At 38.8% G+C, this 22,372-nt stretch overlaps 1 protein-coding gene across 1 annotated transcript in view; it reads left to right on the top strand.

Annotated features, from left to right (window-relative positions):
• The first annotated feature begins 6,359 nt into the window (after window positions 1-6,359).
• The window catches only part of LOC109237042 (myosin-15), a 44,131-nt gene continuing 28,118 nt past the window's right edge, over window positions 6,360-22,372 (top strand). The window contains exons 1-10 of the mRNA XM_019403286.1: window positions 6,360-6,774; window positions 6,871-7,014; window positions 8,612-8,757; window positions 8,846-9,002; window positions 13,208-13,266; window positions 13,566-13,722; window positions 13,985-14,134; window positions 20,478-20,614; window positions 21,445-21,591; window positions 21,684-21,785. Coding sequence (XP_019258831.1) covers window positions 6,655-6,774; window positions 6,871-7,014; window positions 8,612-8,757; window positions 8,846-9,002; window positions 13,208-13,266; window positions 13,566-13,722; window positions 13,985-14,134; window positions 20,478-20,614; window positions 21,445-21,591; window positions 21,684-21,785 — 1,319 coding nt within the window. The 5' untranslated portion in view covers window positions 6,360-6,654. The remainder of the gene's footprint in view (window positions 6,775-6,870; window positions 7,015-8,611; window positions 8,758-8,845; window positions 9,003-13,207; window positions 13,267-13,565; window positions 13,723-13,984; window positions 14,135-20,477; window positions 20,615-21,444; window positions 21,592-21,683; window positions 21,786-22,372) is intronic.

The raw sequence follows: 22,372 nt of genomic DNA, 5'->3' as shown, positions 1-22,372 counted from the left end.
TTGTCGCTGACGTCGAGCCGAAAAGATTCATTACTTTGGAAGCGGAATCTATGCTTACACTAGACATTGATGCCGTTTCTACGGCGGGTGTCGTCATGGAGAGGCGACCCTCTGGGGTTGAGGGGGTTCGTGGTAGCATAGAGCTTACACGGGCCGTAGAAGGTGGCTCGTTATCAGCGGCCATGGGAAGTAGAGTTGTCCCTGCATGGGACGACGACTCTGGCTCGGACATCGATCTTGAGGAGATACGGACCTTCATGGAGAGGACTACTCATGTGGAGATAAGGACGGAGGGTCCTAATCGGCATATAGTCATTCCCGTGGACTAAGACCTCTTAGCAAACTCAGAACAGGCGGTGCTGGCCTTCGCTCCCCTATGCGCGACTTCCGAGAATACGACGCTACAGGCGATGAAAGATGCGGATCTGTCATTGGGTATTTCTGGCATGGCCCTGCGAGTGAGTGCTTTTCCATGTTAGGTTAAGTTTGTTTCACATGCGTGATATGCTTACACTGACTTCTTCTTTCTTTTTTTGCATGTCAGACTCTTATTATAGGGATTGAGCGTGACCGGCGAGAGGAGCGGAGGACGTCCATTTTCAAGAAGGTGACCTCCAAGTACAAGGAGTATCGTACCAAGCATCGAACGCTGGCCGACTTTCTCAGCCAGGATGGCAAGTTTCAGTTGCTTCGTGATGGGCTCAAACAGTAGGACGATGAGCTGGTGAAGAAAGATGAAGAGTTGAGGGAGAGGGACGATGAGATTATGAGGGCTATCAGTAGGTGCAGTGAGCTTGAGGCGGCGCCAAAGGCCAAGGAGGACGAGCTCGAGGTGAGTAAGGGGGTGACGGCTGAGAACGCTGACCTTCAAGCGTAGGTGGCATCCTTAATGGTCAAACTCAGGCAGATGGAGGCAAGGACCGTCGATCTGAGGGATGAGCTGAGTGCCAAGATCGAAGAATTGGGTCGGTCCGAGAAAGGCAGAATGGCGCTATGGCTGAAGCGGCGGCCCTAGATAACGCTCTCCGTGTTTGCAGATTCGAGCGGATTAATGAGGGGGAGACGTCGGCGCTCAAGGTGGCGAGGTTGGAGGAGCGGATCGTGTGTTTGAAGGCGGAGCTATCTGAATTAAATGAGCAAGTCGTTGCCCTGAGGGACGAGAAGATACAGCAGTAGGCACAACCGTCTACGTCTCGTACTTCTACCGATCCTGGCGTGTCACGGGAGTTGTATGGAATGTGGGTCCATGCCGAGGCTCAACTTGAAGTTTACAAATCTTTGCAGGTTGCCGGGAAGAACTCCGAGGCAGAGCTTGAGGGCGTCCGTGTCAAGGCACGTGCCGCTCGTGAAGCTTATCGTTACGACCCTGGTACACCCGGGGGGGATGATGATGACGATGCCGCGGATGGGCTTGCCTCCGATCCTTGGTATAATGACGAGTATGCCGGTGGGGACGATGTGGTGTGAAGCTTTTGTACTTTTAAGTTTTTTTTTGCTTTGCTATTTTTGTGGGGGCGTTCTCGAGCCCTTTGTAAAAAGTTGTAATTCGATAATTAAAATGGAACAATTGCCTTTTTGCTATGTATTTCCGGATTCTCGTTCTCTCTTCTCTTCTTTTTTTCTAGGATGGTCGCAAGTGCGTCGTTACCTGCATCAACAGTGGTGTGAGTGTTTCCTGTTGGTTGGTCATCAGCGGTTGCTATGGTATCCGCTTGTATGGCATTTCTACTCTTCCGTTGAACGGGTTTGTCAAGTATGTCGCTTAGACTGCTTGTCAGCCACGTCTCCAGTAGTTTTTTGGTTGTTGGTGGCGCTTCCTCAGTTGTGTACGTGGAGGCTCCCCTTTCGCGTGAAGCAGTTACACTTCCATGAGAGGGAGGTGAGTCGTTACGCCTAGGTGTATCACTCAGCGTCGCGTTCTCCTCGCCTTCTCTGTCAACCTCGTTGATGGTGTTCAAGAGGTTGGCAGTGACGTCTACTACTGCTTTCAGTCTTTCATCTCCTTTTCTTACCATTGTTAGTTCGCGTAAACGAGAAAAAGATGGATGATGTTGTAGTTTTTTTTATATCTAGAAGGAACTAAAATTTTAACTAGAAAGTCCCCACGGACGGCGCCAAATTGTTTGACCAAAAAGTGTTAAGCTTTTTGCTAAACTAATTAATGAGGAAATAGAGGGTGAACTCTAGTTAAATATAAGAAATTCTAGATGTAAGATTGAAGGAGATCGGAGGGATAAGACCGTGTTTGAGAATAATAAATATCAGGTATGTGTTCAATGATTGTCAGTGAATGTTATAATAAGAGCATGCAATAAATGTAGATAACGACAATGAATGTAATAAGAAGGAATTTATCACCCAAATGTTAGATGATTTTGGTGATTCTTCTTCCTGATAGCAACGTGGGTTAGTGGAGAGTGAGGACGGATAAGGAATCTTTGAATCTTGTAAACAAAGAGTGAACAACGTGTGTTGAGCTATGGGTGGGCATATATCGGGTAAAACCGATAACCCGAACCGTTAATTATTTATTGGGTTATCGGTATTGGGTTATTGGGTTAACGGTTCAGTAACGGGTTAACTTTTTTTATTGGGTTATCGGTTCGGGCTCGGTTTGGCAATTCTATTGTTGGGTAAAACCGATAACCCAATAAGGATTAACTAATTTACTAGTTTACCCTTAAGTATATACATACTAGGGTTTCATAATTCATAGTTCACTTTTTGATTTCCCTATTCTTTCTCGGTTTCTCCGCCTCACGCCCTCACCAGTCAGCCCGTCAAGACTCAGGCCGGCGTCAGTCGCATTTCTCATCTTCTTTATTTCACTCTTCAGTCGCATCTTCACTTTATTTTTCAGATCCATCAGATTCTTCAGTCGCATCTTCACTTCACTCTTCAGTCGCATTTCTCAGCCGCATTCTTCAGCTTCATCTTGAATCTTCCTTTAAGTTTTTAGTTGCTTCATCTTCATCTTTTTCTTAGTTTATTTGAAAGCATTCTGGCTCTGGATTTTTCTTAGTTTGTTTGAAAGGTGAAGTGATATGTGTCGTGTGCTTTAATTGTTGAGCTGTTACAAAGTTATCTTGTGTCATTTGTTATAAAATTTGTATTTCAACGCATGAACTATTAGTTGAAGTGTTGAACTATTAGTGTTGAACTCTGTTCTATTGTTGCAGATTTAGTTCTATTGTTAGCAGAACTATTTGATGAAGCTGTTCAGTCTTCAAAGCAGTCGAAAGGTAGTGACTCAACTTCTCCCTTTTTCTTTTGACATTTACAAAAATTGCATCACAAACATGTGCATCGTGGCTGACACTTGTATTTGTTATTCATTTAGATCTCTTGTATTTGTAGAAAGTGTCGAAGTGAAAATATGACTGATATTCTATTTTTTCGTCACTGACTGATATTGGGATTTTTGTTTATATTTTTTGGGTTGAAGAATGAAAGATAGAAACTTTGGTTAGTGTTTATTTTATTGGATGTTGCAATAAATTTAAATTCTTGTGAAATAGAACAGTTCTGAAAAGAGTTTTAGCAAAACAGTTCTTAAAATCTTATAAAACTGTTTTAGCAAAACAGTTTTATACCGAAACAGTTTTATACATTGCGAAACTGTTTTAGTTGTTTTATCTTATCGGGTAAACCAATAACCGAACCGATAATGATCGATAACCGATTAACCGATAACCGATAACCAATATCTTATCTGTTTGTTTATCAGGTTATGATATTTGAAAACCGATAACCGATAGGCAAAACCGATAATATTCACAATCGAACCGAACCGACCAATGCCCACCCATATGTTGAGCAATATAATCAGTAAACAAGACAAGCTTTTTTTATATCCTTTATGGTCAACCCTTTACAATGTGCTCTTATCAAAAAGTGAGGATCCCCTTTTTTTTTTCTATATCTCTTCCTATTTATAAGGAATATCCCTAAGAAACCCTAAAAAGTACAACATAAAGAATATCGAATGGAATATTCCTTATGTCTATTACTAAACCTATCCTAATGTTGCTTCCTTGCTCCCTTTACTTGACCTCAACAATAATTTTTTTTTAGACAACTTCTCGCCATTGTGTCGTGGTCGGCTCCGTCCTTGACCATGTTTATTTGCAGTTATCAAGCCGCCCAAATTTAGACCAATACATGCATAAGCCGTATTCAAACCAAACGACCCCTTAGTGATTAACATAAATCAAATGCAAAGACACGTAACACAGTGGCATTGAGAAAATGAAATTATATCAGACGCAAAAATTATAATTATTTAGTTATTCAAGTAATTAACCCTTTGACATACTATTGTTTAATTTTCGTCTTAGCAAGCACAAAAATTAATTAATTTGTATGGAGAATTATAGGGAAAATGCATAAGTATCCCCTGACTTATACCCGGATTCCCAACTACACACTTTTTCTTTGTGGGAATCCTATTACCCCCCTAAACTTATTTTAAATGTAATTATTTGCACCCTTAACGCTGACAACCAAACTCTTGGCAAGTGGTGAGCTACATGCGCCCCACATGTATTTTTAGTACTTTTTTTTATTCTTTCTTCTTTTTCTTATCCTTTTTTCATATTTCTTATTATTCTCATTTTTTTTGGTAATTTAATTCTCTTTCTTTTTGTTTTGGTCACCGGCGACATAAAATGGTGGTCGTCGGAATTTCACAAACACAATTTTTTCCGGCGACAGATTTTTATCCCGATCTAGGTGTGTTTTGTTTTGTATGTATATAAATTTTTTAAAAAAATTATGTGTGGGAGGAAGAGCAAAAGAAATAAAAATGAATATAAGCTGAGAAAATTTTTTCCAGTTAAAATTTCAACACATCATTTTTTTTTTCCGGCATGGGAAGGTTTTCCGATGATGAATTTTCTCCCCCAAATCTGAGTGTATTTTGCTTTGCTTATGAATAGATCTTTTTGAGAGTTTAATTTGTGTGTGAAAAAAAAAAATGAAAGAAAAACGGTTAGATAAAGTCGCCGGTGAATGAATATCTGCCGGAAATAGAGAAGAAACGAAAAAAAAGTAAAAGAAAAAAGACAAAGAAAAAGGAAAAGGAAAAAGGAAAAGGAAGAGGAAAAAAAAAAGTAAGAAAAATGGTACAAAAAATCAAAAAAAATCTGAAAATCGTTTTTTCTTGCTTTTCACTCCCCCAAGGGAGAGTGAAATACACACACTCTGCCACATCAGCGTTAAGGGTGCAAATAATTCCATTTAAAATAAGTTTAGGGGGGTAATAGGTTTCCCGCAAAGAAAAAGTGTGTAGTTGGAAATCCGGGTATAGGTCAGGGGGTACTTATGCATTTTCCCGAGGATTATATATTAGTAAAGATAATTTAATTAAAACATAATATTTGAACTACTTGAACACGAGTTATTCATTTTCTAAAACTTAAAATGCGTAATATATCTTACGAAAAAGGGCCGAATACACTCTTGTACTATGAAAAAAGGCTTAAATATACCCAACGTTATACTTTGGGTCCAATATACCCCTGCTGCTATATTATGGTTCAGATATACCCCTCTTTCGTTAAGTTTGTCCAAGGTGGATATCCAATCTATATGGCACTCACATTAGAAGAGGTGTCATGTCATCTCAGCGCCCCCCTCCACTACCATTGCCATTATTACCGCCACCATGAACGATATTGTATTTCAAAGTTTAATCTTTTATATATGTTTGTTTCTCCGTTCATCACTCGCATTAGATTCAATACAATCTGAAGCTTCTCGTTTTTCAGGTGAAGTTCTCCTCTTCGAGAAACTAGATAATCTCTTTATCTACTACTAGTGTGTTTGATATTGGGGGTGATCAATTGAAGTATTTTTTTGCATACCCAGGTGCTCAAAACATTTGCAGATGGGCAGCATTTAGTCTCATACTGTTAAGCTACTCCGATTTGGTATGAGTTGACTGAAAATTCAATATTGTTCATGGTGGCGATTATGGTGGCAATGGTAGTGTAGGTAAAGAAAATTTTAGTGATGGAAAAACAAATTGAGGGGATGGGTAAAATGGGTTAGGGGCATTGACCACGTGACATCCACCTCATCAAATGTCAGTGCCACGTAGGATCGATGTCCACTTTGGGCAAACTTAACAAAAATAATATATTTTAACCAATAATATCATGATAGAAATATATTTGGACAAATATAACGGAGGACATATTTAAACCTTTTCCATATATCTTATATACTTTTTAGTTTGACGGAGATATTTATTACATAGAAGAAGCATCTAGTTCTAACGGTTAACTATCAATTTTGTAGTAAATGGAATCTATCCAAATTAAGAAAGTTTTCGAAAAATCTACCTCAATTTGTCTATCACGAGCTCTAAGTTCCCCATTTAGTAAATATACTCTTAAGAAAACGTTAGGCAACAGAAGGCCAAAAATTTGGACTGTGTCAGATGCTCCATTTTTGGTTTTAGGGCGGGAAGCTGATAAAATCAATATTTTCTTCTCTCTTGATATCGTCCTTTTTTTTTAAACTTTCTCTCTCTAGGGTTTTTCCAATTGCTGATGCTACTTCAAATTCCAAATCCGAAAAATCCCCAAATTTTCACACAGAATAGTTGATAGTTGATATTTTATGCCGCTTTAGCTAATCCGAAATCCAAAAATGACACTGCGAAAGGGCTCTAAAGTTTGGGTCGAAGACAAGAGTTCCGCTTGGGTTGCAGCTGGAGTGACTGATTTTATCGGTAAACAAGTTCAAGTCGTTACTGATTCTGGGAAGAAAGTGAGAGCACTTTCAAATTTTGAATTTTTCTCTGTTGATTTTGACCAATTTTTTAGTCAAATGGGTTGATTGAAAAATGTTAATTAATTTTTGTAGTTGTTAGCTTTACCGGAGAAGTTGTACCCAAGGGATGAAGAGGCAGACCATGGAGGAGTTGATGACATGACCAAATTGACTTATTTAAATGAGCCTGGTGTTTTAGACAATCTTCAGAGAAGATATGCTCTTAATGAAATTTATGTTAGTTCTCAATTTTACATTTCTTGATAATTTCTCTTTATACGCAATATCTTGAACGGTATAAATTAAGAAAAAGCTTGAATCCTTCTATTGATAGAGCTTTCTTGTTTTTCATAGTGTTAGTGATGCCTCTTCTAGCTTTACCTACCAGTTAAAGAAAGATGCTTTGGGCGTGGAGCAGGGTTAAAAGCTGATTGTATAGTGGTTGGTTGGAGGAGGAAGGAAAACATAATGCATCATAATTTAATTAATGGATCTTTATCTTATTTCTTGAAGTAGTATTATTCTTACTAGTGTCTATATGGAGTACTAAGAAAATTAAAATAAAACTGCTAAAATGGTTCTGCATTCGATCCATTTAGGGTTTTAGGAATAAGTCAATGACATTCCATTATCTACCTGCGCCATATTTGTTCAATTCCTTGCTCTACTTTGGTTCTGGTAGATGAATAGTATATCTACCTTGTTCTGGATATTACTTTGTTATTCTACTCAAATGGGTCCTCTGGCTTAATTGATACACTTTATTGAGTTTATTCACTGTAGCAGTTGATATTTGCCCCCAGACTGCTGCAATGTGTTTGCAATATTTGCGTACAGTATATCCTTGAAAATATTTTGGTGAGGAAAGAATTGAAGCTATATCTTGTGCGCGCCTTCTAGACAGGGATAGATCTAGGATTTCAAGAAGATTGGTGCACTATTACGAATAAATAGATCCTGGTTTTAAATTTCATGGGTTCAACCTTTAGGTTCTTACTGTAGAACCCATTGCACTTTAAGACTATAGGTTTTTCCTGATGTCTTAGTAAATTTTTTCATATATATATACACACACACACACACACACACATACATACATACACACACACTCCCTGTTCAAATGTTGTGATCAATAAAACCCATTGACTATATACTATATCCTCCACTGCTGCTAGTTTTAATATAGACATTTGGTTTAATTAAACAAACTTTTACAGCAATAAAAGGAGAATATGGATTTCAATGTGTGGGAATTTAAAATTTTGAAAGAATTAACCAAACAAAGAAATAAAGAAAAAAAAAGTACTTAACTAAAATGAAGAAGGGATACTTGCCTTGCCCATCCCCATGGGTGGGTCCAATTCTAAAAAAAAGAGAGGAAAAAAACAAGAAGACAAACATGTGATTTTAACCCCCAAACTCACCTATAAAGGTGCACCCAGTAATTGCACCATATGACTCTTTGAGTTTGGATGCATACACTTGTATTTAAGTACTTTTCAAGATATATAGCGTTGTTATACAGAGTCTAGGAAGAGGAGCATGGTGCATGTGAACCCATGCCCCTCCACATAGATCCGCTACTGATTCTAGAATGTCTCATTAACTTTGACATATGGTGTGCTAACCAAAATTTTGAACCCTTATTGGCATATAACAATGTGCTTAAAATCAGCAGCTTTAGTTAAGAATCGTTGCTCTTGCCTGTGGGGTTTCACTAGTTGCAGTTCTTGCCTGTGTTAGCTTAAATAGCCATTTTTTCATATGCTCTAACACCGTCATCCTACTTATGCATTGTGATATAATTGATTTCCCCCCTTTTTCCCTTTAATAGACGTACACAGGAAGCATCTTAATTGCTGTCAATCCATTCACTAAACTTCCTCATCTGTACAACGTGCACATGATGGAGCAATATAAAGGAGCTCCATTCGGTGAGCTTAGCCCGCATGTGTTTGCTGTGGCTGATGCATCATACAGGTTGGGTGACTGGTCATTTGAGGATCTAGTGAGGTTTGCCAAAAGTGAACCAAATGGTGATCTATTTTTGCTCAAATTTCTTTGTTAGGGCTATGATGTCTGAGAACCAAAGCCAGTCTATATTGGTTAGTGGTGAAAGTGGAGCAGGGAAAACAGAGACAACAAAATTGATAATGCAATATCTTACCTATGTTGGTGGTCGTGCTGCTGATGATGACAGAACAGTTGAACAACAGGTTCTCGAGGTAACTTGCTGGTTGTTGCTTAATGGTTTTAGAGGCAAAACATCTCATGGTGGTTCTGTCTGTAACTTTAACGAATTTCCATTATTGGGTCTAGATTGTTATATTCTCAGAAGGGTGTCATATTTTTTCGGCATGCCGACATAGGAATAGCATCTCCCTGGATGTGACTGATTGCTTAGTGATCTATTAGCTTCATTAGAATGTACTTTCCAATTTCTTCAACTTTGTCTTTGTTGGTGAGAGCAACTTTCTTTTAAGTAATCAGGTACGGTTAGTATTTACTGCAAGCACCAAGAAAGTGCAGCTTTAGATAGGATTTGAAGTACAGATAACATGGTTCCTTACGAGCTATGATGGAAGCTAGTTACAGTTTCTTCTCCCACTTCACAAATATGACATCTATTTTATAGTAAAATTCTCCTCTTCATTAGGTTATCCTGTGTGAGTAAATTCCATTGACTGCAATCCACCCAAAGCATGCCACCTTAGGGGATGCCGTGGTTTCACAGATTGCATTCTAAAGTCACTCCTCCATTTTTGTTGAAAATAAAATTTTACAGCTAGATTTGGCAGTAAAAGTACCTCTACTGTCAGTTATCCACTCTTAACATGTCTTTGCATTCACTATTCTGTCCCTTCTCCTCCAACCTGGCCAACAATTTTGGCTGTCCATTTCCGTTCTGACAAGTCTCTTCTTAGTATTATATATACCCTACTTTCTCAGATCTGCATGCGTTACAGTTGCATCCAGTAGCACCACCAAGTTATTTATATTCCGGTATTTCTCTCACCGTGAATCACTCGAAAAACTTGATTTATGCCTGTTTCCAACTGTGAATGTTGTGAAAGGCTTGAATGTTGGCTAAAGGCTTAATATATAGTTACATAGAAACCATATTCATGGGGGGTTTGTGCCAATTTAGCACTTAAATTATCAAAAATCACATACTTTGCAAAGACCACTCCCCTCCATAGAGCACCCATCTTCTCCATTACATCTCCAATGCCATTTATATAATAAGCTTCTACATCCCCATAGCCACTTATGTAATAAACTTCTACTGAAGGATCAGATTACTTAGTCCTAACCTCTAACTTACCATCTTTTTTAGTTCTAGACACTTCTCCCATTTCATAAGACGGAATATCTTTTCTTGGCAGTCGTGTTCCCACAGGGAAAAATCTTCCTCAACTTATGCAGCTGCTTTTCCATTTCTTTTAAAAATGTAATGAAAATTTTATTAAAGAAGAGCACTAGAGAGTGCAATGGATAAGTAGTACAAACCCAGCAGTATGCATCTTACAACACTAGCTATGTGTGAAAAGAATTAAGGAAGTTAACCATCCTGTCTACTTCTTACATTTGCATTTTTGCACCAAAAGGCTAACAGAGTTAAACATCTATGTTTTAAGATACACAGATTTTCCTTTTTCCTTTATAGTATCTTCGACTTATCTCCGTCCACAAAAAAAAAAAACAAAAACCATATAGCCTCTAGTGTAGTGGTCCACAACTTTTTATCATCTTTTTGTAGTCTTCTTCTATTCCATCAAAGTAGTAGGTCTTTAGGAGATTTGCACCATTTAACTTAAGCAAATTCATAGACATGTGCCGGATCTGAATTGTGATTCTGCTGTGGATGATAAGTGCTTTGCCTAACTTTTTCCTTCCAAAAAAAAGGGGGTGCTTTGTGTCTTCATAATTTTCTCCAGACATTACACATCTGTTGCAAATAGTCATACCTCTTGCACCAGAGCCTCTCTAGCTACTAGCCATGAAAAGCACTCTACCTTGTAGGCTGCTTTTCCACCTTCTTTGGAAGTGGAAACAGTGACATAGCATAAGCAGGTATCAAGTACGCTATTTATGGAGTTACCTTACCTCCAAAAGATAAATAGTGCTGTTTCCAAAAAAATCTTATTTTTTCCTCAAACTTCTCAATAACCCCTTGCAACAGTGATAAAGCTTTGCTTCGTCCCTACGGGAAGACTCAGATAGGTCTGCGGGCAGAAGGCTAATTTGTAGCACGAAACCTCTGCTAGTTGCTGCACACTTTCCACCTCATTCATGGGATATATGTAATTTATTTCCAGGATGATGCGCAACTCTAAAGCAACTTCAAAGGCTATTAGGATTATTTTCAGAAAATTTAACTATATCACTTCAGCATCACGAGAACCTTTGTGTCATCCTCATACAAAATGTAAGAGATACTGCCTGGATCTGAGCTATTTGCATCCTGAAACCTTTTAGCCATCCTCTCCAGCTGTTGTATCTATCGTTCTGCTCAAGACTACCCTAACCAATATGAACAAGAAGGGAGATAGAGGTTTCCTCAATTGAATCCTCTTTATGTTTGGAAAATTGAGTTGGCTCCTCATATATATTAGAAATGATAATAGTGGAGATGCAATATTTTATCCATCCTTTTAAATACGTTAAGAATATGAAAATGAAGCAAGATACTATGCCTTGTAAATATGAAAAATCCCGAATCCCTATAACTGTGGAATTCGGAGATTTATGGGTTGCAATGAGTCAATGACATGCTCTTCTTTTTCGTGGGATTACTTGTAAACTTGTAAACTTTATCTGTCTTCATTGTCTTAAGGGAATAATAAGTTCCATTCTCAAAATCTTCTCTTTTCTCCTTCTTTACATGTTATCAGAGTCGAGTGTGAGTCCATCCTCTGGTTTCTCATTAAAGAAATAAAAACAAAACAAAACACTGAAACAGAGCCAATATTTTGCGAAGAACAGATCTTGGTTCTTCAATTCACAACTTCCAGTCGAGGTCCACTATATCCTCTCAGTAATATCGAAAGCATGTAGACATCTACCTCAATTACAAGTGTTGATCTCAGAAGAGTCTCGTGTACCTCACATGTGGAACCAGACCCCTTTCTTTATCAGTACATGCGCTGGCATGTGCATCGATTTCACTAGACCACTATCACTCCATCCAATTTGCCCTGTCATGACGCTTATAGCCTGTTTGGACCAAGTCTTACTAAAATCTGTCTTATTTTGAGAAGTGTCGTTTTTTACAAAAGTTGACTTTTTACAAAAAAGTTACTTTTAGGTGAGAATCAATTTGTGTTTGGACTTAATTAATTTGTAAAAACACTTTTGATCAGTAATTAATGTTTGGCCAAGCTTTTGAAAACTGCTTCTAAGTGTATTTTTCTCAAAAGTGCTTCTCAGAAAAGTGCTTTTGGAGAGAAGCTACATTTTTCTGCTTCTCAAAAACTGCTTCTGCTTCTCCTCAAAAGCACCCTTTTCCTTCTAAAAGCTTGACCAAACACCTCAATATTTGGCCAAAAGCACTTTTGGCCCAAAAAAAAGCTTGGCCAAACATGCTATTATTCCTAGCCGAACATCAGTGTCTAAATCTCACTGTATTGGGTTCAACTAACACATCAGTTCTTAAGGATATGATATTCACTTAAAAAACCATTCAGATGTTCAAGCTTCAGATCGAGCTGCGTGGATTAAATAGATGCACAAATTTTATAATCCATTTCTTTGTCAAGACTTCTATGCATCTTAACTGCACTGGAGGTGGCATCTCCAGAAACTTATTGGATGGCTGTTCAGTCCAACAGTTTGCTAAATACACCCAGGAAAGAAAAACTAATAAGGTCAAAACATTTCACATTGTGATGAGGGATGTCATACGAGAGGAACCTGTAAGTCTGCACGCAACAATGAATGTTCCTGTCATGAAGCTAATGTGGCTCAGACTGGGAGGGATATCATCCTTCCTTTTGCAGATGTAAAGGACTAATCATCTTATTCCATTACCTTACCAAGCATCAACATTCTTCTTGCACGCGAATTGACAGCATTGTTTCTCCATTAAATCAGCAAATGACACACTAAAGCTCAATAAATAAACTGTACTGTTCTTACTGTCATTCTCATGTCATTGGATCAGTTAGTTTCTAGCCTAGTGTTTTTTCATCATCTAAATCAAGATGTAGTGCCAATCAGGTTAAGATTGCTAATGCAATTCTAATTGCTTGGAGATCATCCTCTATGGTTCTTTATCTTTTCAGTGTTTTCTATTTACTGTAGTGAGATTCTTTTTCCCTTTTCTTTTTCTTTTTGTTAGTTAGTGAAATTCTTTCATTGATGATTAATTTTTTTTGCAGTTAAAAAGGTTCAGATTACTGACTCTAATCCTTTTTCATTTTTGGTCTAGTCTAACCCATTGCTGGAGGCCTTTGGCAATGCACGTACTATTAGGAACGACAATTCAAGGTGTGTTTTTGACTACTAATGTTGGCATTGCTCACATGTATCATTTGATGCAATCAGTGATGTTCATTATTTCAGCGGTGAAGCTGGTTTCTTTGTCTTCTGTAAAAGCATAGTTTTCTCCTTTATATGGAATCTCTCTTTGTCTTGTCTTTCACCATTTTACAATGAAACTTGTTATTTCAAATTTGTCGGAATTGTTGAACTTGTACTTATTCAGTAAAGTGATAGCAGAACATGGGGCAACCATTCTTGAGGTCAATTGAATTATGATTAATACCTCTAATCCTTGTTTCTCGCAGTCGTTTTGGCAAGTTTGTTGAGATCCAATTTGATGCAAGTGGTAGAATATCTGGTGCTGCAATTAGGACTTATCTTCTGGAGAGATCTCGCGTTGTTCAGATAACAGATCCTGAGAGGAATTATCATTGCTTTTATCAATTATGTGCATCTGGAATGGTATTTTCTTCCCTCCATGTGCTTGGTTATGACGTTTAATTCATGAGATTCTTCATGTTTTCATTTTCAAAAAAAAATTCTTAATTTTAAGTGAAATGTGTGTTCTGATATTCTTTTCCTTGTGTGTATATTAACTTCTATGTGGTGACAATATTGATGTGTATGCTGTAGTTTAGGTTGTTCTAAGTGGCTAGTTGATGCGATTTGACTATCACAGTAAAAGTTTTAAGGTTATTTCTTTTTTATGTTCTTACTTCTTCAGGATGCTGAGAAGTACAAGCTGGGTAATCCGAGTGATTTTCACTACTTGAACCAGAGCAAAACCTATGAGCTAGATGGAGTTAGCAATGCCGAGGAGTATATCAAGACAAGGAGAGCTATGGATATTGTTGGAATCACTCAGGAGGAACAGGTTTTGCAGCTGTAGTTTATTATCCTAATGGCGAAATACATAAACGGCCCCTTTAAGTTGTCCTCGCCTCAACTGACCCATTTTTCATTTTAACACTTCAAGTGGCTATTAAGTGTATCTCGTGAACATCCGATCCGGCAAACTATATGCGTGAATTACACTCGCTAATGACATATCAAATGAACCAATTAAAGAATGACACATGTATATTATAATTAAAAAATTGACAACCATAATTAACAAAATAATTAAAGAAAAGAAAAAACCAAAACTCTTTTTTAACCATTGAGGACACTGAACTTTAGTGGGGCCAGAAAATTCAGTCCTTCACCCTTTCTTCTTCCCCTGTGACTTACATACAATACAATCTTCTCTCACTCTCTTCTCTCTTTCTTGGCCCTGTTAGAATAGTCATGTAAATAGGAGTAAATAAATAACCCTAATCCAATATATATTAGGAGTAGGACATGTTATGTGTGTATATATATAGGGCTCATTGTAACATATGTTAATACATCAATAATATAATTTCTCCTGTGCTTTCTCACATGGTATCAGAGCTATCGTGAGATATTTATCGCTGTGCATAAATTCCAGCGACTCAGGGAAGAAAAAAAAAAAAAACCTCTTTTTCCGGCAAAACAGCACTGTCCGCAAGAAAAAATCAATATCCGTCGGTGTTGTGCAAAAACCAACACCACCACGAGATAGATCAGCTTCCGGCGACCAAACCACAAAAATTTCTCCGGCAGAACCTCTCCCACGCGCCCTCACGCGCCGCCGGAAAATATTTTTCGGCGAGTCTCCGTCGTCACGCGCCGGCGCGTGAGGCCTCTTCCGGCCATTTTTTGGCCGAGCTTCTTCAGGACAGCCTGGTCGCACAGCAATTCCGACCCTACCCATCCTGTTTTCGTTTGATTCCGACCACTTTGATTTTTCCGGCAGCTACAGTACTTTTTCGGCAAACACAGTGTTTTCTTCATCTGTTTCAGAGAATTTTCAGTTGATTCTTTTTGTTATTTGGTGATAATCCAACCATGTCTTTGGGAGTCGATGCTTTCGGGTCTAGAAACCCGGGTTCTGGCAGTTCCGGTGTTATGATTACCTCAGAACCTTTAATGGGAGGTTCAAACTACTTAGATTGGGCTTCATCTGTCGAGTTGTGGTGTAAAGGTCAAGGAGTTCAAGATCATTTAACAAAAAAGGCTAGCGAAGGTGATGAAAAGGCCAAAACACAGTGGGAGAAGGTCGATGCTCAGTTATGTAGTATCCTGTGGCGATCTATTGATTCCAAGTTGATGCCCTTGTTCCGTCCATTCCAGACATGTTATTTAGTTTGGGAAAAGGCTCGTAATCTATACACTAATGACATATCTCGTTTCTATGATGTAATATCGCGAATGACAAGCTTGAAGAAACAGGAATTAGATATGTCTACTTACTTGGGACAAGTTCAGGCAGTCATGGAAGAATTTGAGACGTTGATGCCAGTTTCTGCTAGTATTGAAAAACAACAAGAGCAACGACAGAAGATGTTTCTAGTTCTTACACTCGCTGGACTCCCTAATGACCTTGATTCAGTACGTGACCAGATTTTGGCTAGTCCAACCGTCCCCTCAGTTGATGAATTATTCTCTCGATTACTTCGCCTTGCTGCAGCACCTAGTCACCCAGTGAGCTCATCACAGACACTTGACTCATCTGTCCTCGTATCCCAATCAGTGGACAATCGGGCATCTCATACTATGGAAAATAGACGAGGAGGAGGTCGTTTTGGAAGATCTAGACCCAAGTGCTCCTATTGTCATAAACTTGGACACACTCGTGATGTATGCTATTCTTTACATGGCCGCCCAACCAAAAATGCTTATGTTGCTCAGACTGAGACTACAGGTAACCAGGGATTTTCTTTATCTGAAGGGGAGTATAATGAGTTCCTTCAGTATCGAGCAAGTAAGCAGACATCTCCACAAGTAGCTTCTGTTGCTCAGACTAATACTTCTGTTGCTGGTAATTCTTTTGCTTGTGTTTCCCAGTCTAGTCCTCCTGGACAATGGGTTGTGGACTCAGCCGCTTCTGATCATATCTCTGGTAATAAATCACTTTTGTCAAATATTGCGTATTCACAGTCTCTTCCCACTGTTACTTTAGCCAATGGGTCTCAAACCAAAGCAAAAGGAGTTGGACAAGCGAATCCCCTACCCTCTGTCACTCTAGATTCCGTTCTCTATGTCCCTGGCTGTCCTTTTAATCTTGCATCTGTTAGTCGTTTGACTCGTGCCCTCCATTGTGGTATATATTTTATTGATGATTCTTTTATTATGCAGGACCGCAGTACAGGGCAGACGATTGGAACAGGACTTGAATCAGAAGGGCTTTACTACCTTAACTCCCTAAAATCCTCCAAGGCATGTCTAGTTACAGATCCTCCGGACCTAATTCACAAACGTTTAGGACATCCAAGCTTATCCAAGCTTCAGAAGATGGTGCCTGGTTTGTCTAGTTTATCCACATTAGAGTGTGAGTCATGTCAGCTCGGGAAACATACCCGAGCCTCCTATCCTCGTAGTATTGAGAGTCACGTAGAGTCTATTTTTTCTTTAGTTCACTCTGATATATGGGGTCCTAGTAGAGTCAGTTCAACCTTGGGATTTCGTTATTTTGTTAGTTTTATTGATGATCATTCAAGATGTACTTGGATTTTCTTAATGAAAGATCGTTCTGAGTTGTTTTCTATATTCCAGAATTTTTGTGCTGAAATTAAAAATCAATTTGGTGTTTCCATTCGCACTTTTCGCAGTGATAATGCCTTAGAATATTTATCCTCTCAATTTCAGCAGTTTATGACTTCTCAAGGAATTATTCATCAGACCTCTTGTCCTTATACCCCTCAGCAAAATGGGGTTGCAGAGAGAAAGAATAGGCACATCATTGAGACTGCTCGCACACTTCTCATTGAATCTCATGTTCCGCTGCGTTTTTGGGGCGATGCAGTTCTCACAGCTTGTTATTTAGTTAATCGGATGCCTTCCTCTCCCATCCAGAATCAGATACCGTATGCAGTATTGTGTCCCCAATCACCCGTATACTCTGTTCCCCCTCGTGTTTTTGGGAGCACTTGTTTCGTTCATAACCTAGCCCCTGGGAAAGATAAGTTAGCTCCTCGTGCTCTCAAGTGTGTCTTCCTTGGTTATTCTCGTGTTCAGAAGGGCTATCGTTGTTACTCACTTGATCTTCGTAGGTACTTTATGTCCTCTGACGTCACATTTTTTGAGTCTAAACCTTTCTTTACCTCTTCTGACCTTTCTGACCCCCTTGATATATCTGAGGTCTTACCTATACCGACCTTTAAGGAGTCTACTATAGCTCCTCCTTCACCTTCCGCCACAGAAGTCTTACCCGAGTCTCCTATAGCTCCTCCTTCACCTTCCGCTATAGAAGTCTTATCCATTCCAGCCGTTGAGGAGTCTAGTGTGGCTCCTCCTAGACTCCCTGCCACAGGAACACCACTTTTGACATATCATCGTCGTCCGCGCCCAGCATCAGGTCCAGCTGATTCACGTCCTGCACCTGACCCTGCTAATACTGCGGACTTGTCTCCTCTTAATCAACCGATTGCACTTCGGAAAGGTATACGGGCCACCCTTAATCCTAATCCCCATTATGTCGGTTTGAGTTATCATCGTTTGTCATCACCCTATTATGCTTTTCTATCTTCTTTGTCCTCTGTTTCCATCCCTAAGTCTACAGGTGAAGCATTGTCTCATCCAGGATGGCGACAGGCTATGATTGACGAGATGTCTGCTTTACATACGAGTGGTACTTGGGAGCTCGTCCCTCTTCCTTCAGGTAAATCTACTGTTGGTTGTCGTTGGGTGTATGCAGTCAAGGTTGGTCCGGATGGTAAGGTTGATCGTCTTAAGGCTCGTCTTGTTGCCAAAGGATATACTCAGATATTTGGGCTCGATTACAGTGATACCTTCTCTCCTGTGGCTAAGATAGCATCAGTCCGCCTTTTTCTATCCATGGCTGCTGTTCGCCATTGGCCCCTCTATCAGCTGGACATTAAGAATGCTTTTTTACACGGTGACCTTGAGGATGAAGTTTATATGGAGCAACCACCTGGGTTTGTTGCTCAGGGGGAGTCTCGTGGCCTTGTATGTCGCTTGCGTCGGTCACTTTATGGTCTAAAGCAGTCTCCTCGAGCCTGGTTTGGTAAGTTCAGCACAGTTATTCGAGAATTTGGCATGATTCAGAGTGAAGCTGATCACTCTGTATTCTATCGGCATTCTGCCTCGAGTCTCTGTATTTATCTGGTGGTCTATGTTGACGACATTGTTATTACCGGCAATGACCAGGATGGTATTACTAAATTGAAGCAACATCTCTTGCAACACTTTCAGACTAAGGATCTGGGCAAACTAAAGTATTTTCTGGGTATTGAGGTCGCTCAGTCTAGCTCAGGTGTTGTGATCTCACAACGAAAGTATGCCTTAGATATTCTTGAAGAGACAGGAATGACAGGTTGTAGACCGGTTGACACTCCGATGGATCCGAATTCTAAACTTATGCCAGGACAGGGGGAGCCTCTTAGCGATGCTGCAAGATATAGACGGTTGGTTGGTAAATTAAATTACCTTACAGTGACAAGACCTGACATTTCCTTTTCTGTGAGTGTTGTGAGTCAGTTTATGGATTCTCCGTGTGATAGTCATTGGGATGCAGTTGTTCGCATTCTTCGGTATATAAAATCAGCTCCAGGCAAAGGTTTATTGTTTGAGGGTCGAGGCCATGAGCAGATCGTTGGATACTCAGATGCTGATTGGGCAGGATCACCTTCTGATAGACGTTCTACGTCTGGTTATTGTGTCTTGGTAGGAGGAAATTTGGTGTCCTGGAAGAGCAAGAAACAGAATGTGGTTGCTCGGTCTAGTGCAGAAGCAGAATATCGAGCGATGGCTATGGCGACATGTGAGCTAATTTGGATCAAACAGTTGCTCAAGGAGTTGAAATTTGGTGAGATTAGTCAGATGAGACTTGTGTGTGATAATCAAGCTGCTCTTCATATTGCGTCAAATCCAGTGTTCCATGAGAGAACTAAACACATTGAGATTGACTGTCACTTTGTTAGAGAAAAGATACTCTCGGGAGATATTGCTACAAAGTTTGTGAAGTCGAATGATCAGCTTGCAGATATTTTCACCAAGTCCCTCACTGGTCCTCGTATTAACTACATATGTAACAAGCTCGGTACATATGATTTATATGCACCAGCTTGAGGGGGAGTGTTAGAATAGTCATGTAAATAGGAGTAAATAAATAACCCTAATCCAATATATATTAGGAGTAGGACATGTTATGTGTGTATATATATAGGGCTCATTGTAACATACGTTAATACATCAATAATATAATTTCTCCTGTGCTTTCTCACAGGCCCTTTGCTCTTTGCTTCTCTATTTTCTTTCTCTTTCACTTAAACACACACAGAAACAGAGAAGTTTAATTATTCAGTTCTCTGACTCTGTGTCTCTCCAATTTCTTTCTCTTCAAACTCCAATTCCTCTGTTTTTTTATCTTTTCAAGGTATGTTACATTTTTTTCGTGTGAGTTTTTGGTCCGTCTATTTAATGCGATTTCATCAGCTATATATAGTAGTACTTATATAATACATATTTGTACCATATGCAGGGTAAATTTTGTGTGGCAAAATGACGAACCAGAATGTGATTGTTTCTGACCCAAGATCAGGGTTCGACTCTTCTGTTTTTTCATTCTCTCCGGCGAACAAAACATATGAAAACCCAGCAGCTCTAATCCATGAGTAAAAGCTGCAGAAAATGGGATTGAAGTTGTGGGCGGTCAATGAAATTGTTATTATGTAGTGGTTGTTATTAATTGTTACATTATTTTCAAGATTGAAGAAGAGGGGTGGATTAATGGCGGAAGGAAGAGGCACTACTGCTTTGGTGAAGATGGAATATTTTGGGAAGAAAGTGAAATTAATGTGTGAAAAATAAAATATAATGGGACCCACATAAAATAAAGTTAAATTTAAAAGAAAAAAAGAAAAAAACCTTAATTTTGAGGGTTTCACGTGCTTAGAATTAAGTATAAAGCACACACTTTGCCATGTCAGCGTGAAGGGTTCACGAGGTCGTTCTTTAGTGGAGAAGAAGTGTTAAAATGATAAACGGTTCAGTTGAGGTGTCTGGCTAATCGTTGAGGACAACTTAAAGGGGCCGTTTATGTATTTCGCCTATCCTAATCAATATTTCTGTGTTTAGTACCATAATTATTCTACTTCATTAATTATTGCATTGCATTGTCCTTTCAATAACAGGAAGCAATATTTCGTACCTTGGCAGCAATTCTACACTTAGGAAACATAGAATTCTCTCCAGGCAAAGAACATGACTCATCAGTTATAAAAGATGAAAAGTCCGGGTTTCATTTGCAGATGGCTGCTAAGCTTTTTACGTAAGTGGTTTTTTGAAGATCTTTTTCTTCTTCTTTTTGTTTTTCTGATTCATGGATGATTATCATGTTCTTTGCTCTGCATAAATCAACAAGAAAATTGAACTTTTGATCATCTGCTTGTATGGCTTCTTTGTCAATTAGCTCCTCCCCCCCCCCCCACCCCCCACACACACACACACAAAACCCCAACCCAACCCCAAAAAAAGGTAGAGAATACTGGTCTGTCGGCTCTCTTAAGTTTTGGGGCTCTCAGCCAGCAATGTTTTCTTTCTCTTAGATTATGTCCAGTACCAATTTTGGTTCGTACAATTTGTATTGGGGATCTCATATACAAAAGTTATTGCAATAGTTCTTCCTTTGTTTCTTGCTTTTCATGTTCTCTCTTGGCATTTTTCCTGTTTTTGGCATGAAGAAAAAAATTATTCAGGAAAGTATAGCAGTTTTCATGTCGTCATATAGGATAAGACCAATTCACGGTTGTTATTATAGCTTTTGCTTGACATAAAATTTTTAGCCAATTTTGGTAAAAAAATGTAGCTTAAGGTTTACGTGTAAAATAAACTCAAAACTCTCAAAAGAAGCAGAGGTTACCAGTGTTTTGGGTTTAATGGTATTTGTATTGCCTTGAAGTATTGCTGACTTCTGTTTATCTTTACCTTCTTTATATTTCTTGTCTTGGGAGACTTCCCAGTATCCTTATTATTTGAAACAAAATAAAAAATTCAAGATCCGTCATATTTGCTTTATAAGGATTTAGGGTGGTAATTTACCTGTTTTACTTAGCGTCTTCACAGTCCAACTGATCGATCCCCAATTACTCCTTTTTAAAGGTGTGATGACCAGCTGTTAGTGACCACACTTTGTACAAGATCAATTCAAACTCACGAAGGCATCATCATTAAGGCTCTTGATTGTAGTGCTGCTGTTGCAGGACGTGATACGTTAGCGAAGACTGTTTATGCCCAATTATTTGATTGGTTGGTAATCTAGAATTCGTTTACAGTATCCAATAATCAATGTTCTATTAACATTAGTTGTTTCTGTAAGAGTATTGTACCATCGCTTTCAGGTTAGTTGAAAAGATTAATAGATCTGTTGGGCAAGATCCTGATTCCCGGATACAAATTGGAGTTTTGGATATATATGGATTTGAATGCTTTAAGCAGAACAGGTTAGTTACATGTTATCTTTTTTGCCTTTTATTTTCTTTCAAAAATCATGTAATATAAGGAAGATAATAGGTTGCTATGTTTACATAAATGTGGAAAATAAAGGTTATTGGAAGTCCTTCTAGAATCAGATTTGTAAATAATAGACACCCAAAAGCAGTTGATCAATTATTTTTGGCTCAAGTCTGAATTTTAGACATTGCATCCTCTTTACTGCAGTTGTAATGGAATTTCCAGTTGAGCCTTCTGTAATTGTGCAACTTCAACAAAAAATTACTCATTTGGTAAAAAAAAAAGAATTTGAGAACTCAAGATTGTAGGCATATGTTCCTACTGGTTTTACCAGCTGGTAGAAGGTCATGCCCTTAATTTTGGGAAAAACATGTAATGAAATATGAAAGGCGGCAGTCTTATGTTGAGCTTGGGGTGATGTTTAGCACCTAAAAGCAATGGTCTATATTTTAGATGTGAGCTCAGAAGCCTTTTATTTTAGTGCTATTCATGCTTTACTGAAAGCTTAATTGAAACTTAAGAAGCATATGCTTGCTGGCAATTATTGAAATTGTTTCACAAATAATGTTTAGGAGTG

Source organism: Nicotiana attenuata, unplaced genomic scaffold (assembly GCF_001879085.1).
Source record: "Nicotiana attenuata strain UT unplaced genomic scaffold, NIATTr2, whole genome shotgun sequence".
Lineage (NCBI taxonomy): Eukaryota > Viridiplantae > Streptophyta > Magnoliopsida > Solanales > Solanaceae > Nicotiana > Nicotiana attenuata.
Note: the sequence above shows the minus strand (reverse complement) of the source record. Positions and strands in the feature narration are given on the sequence as shown.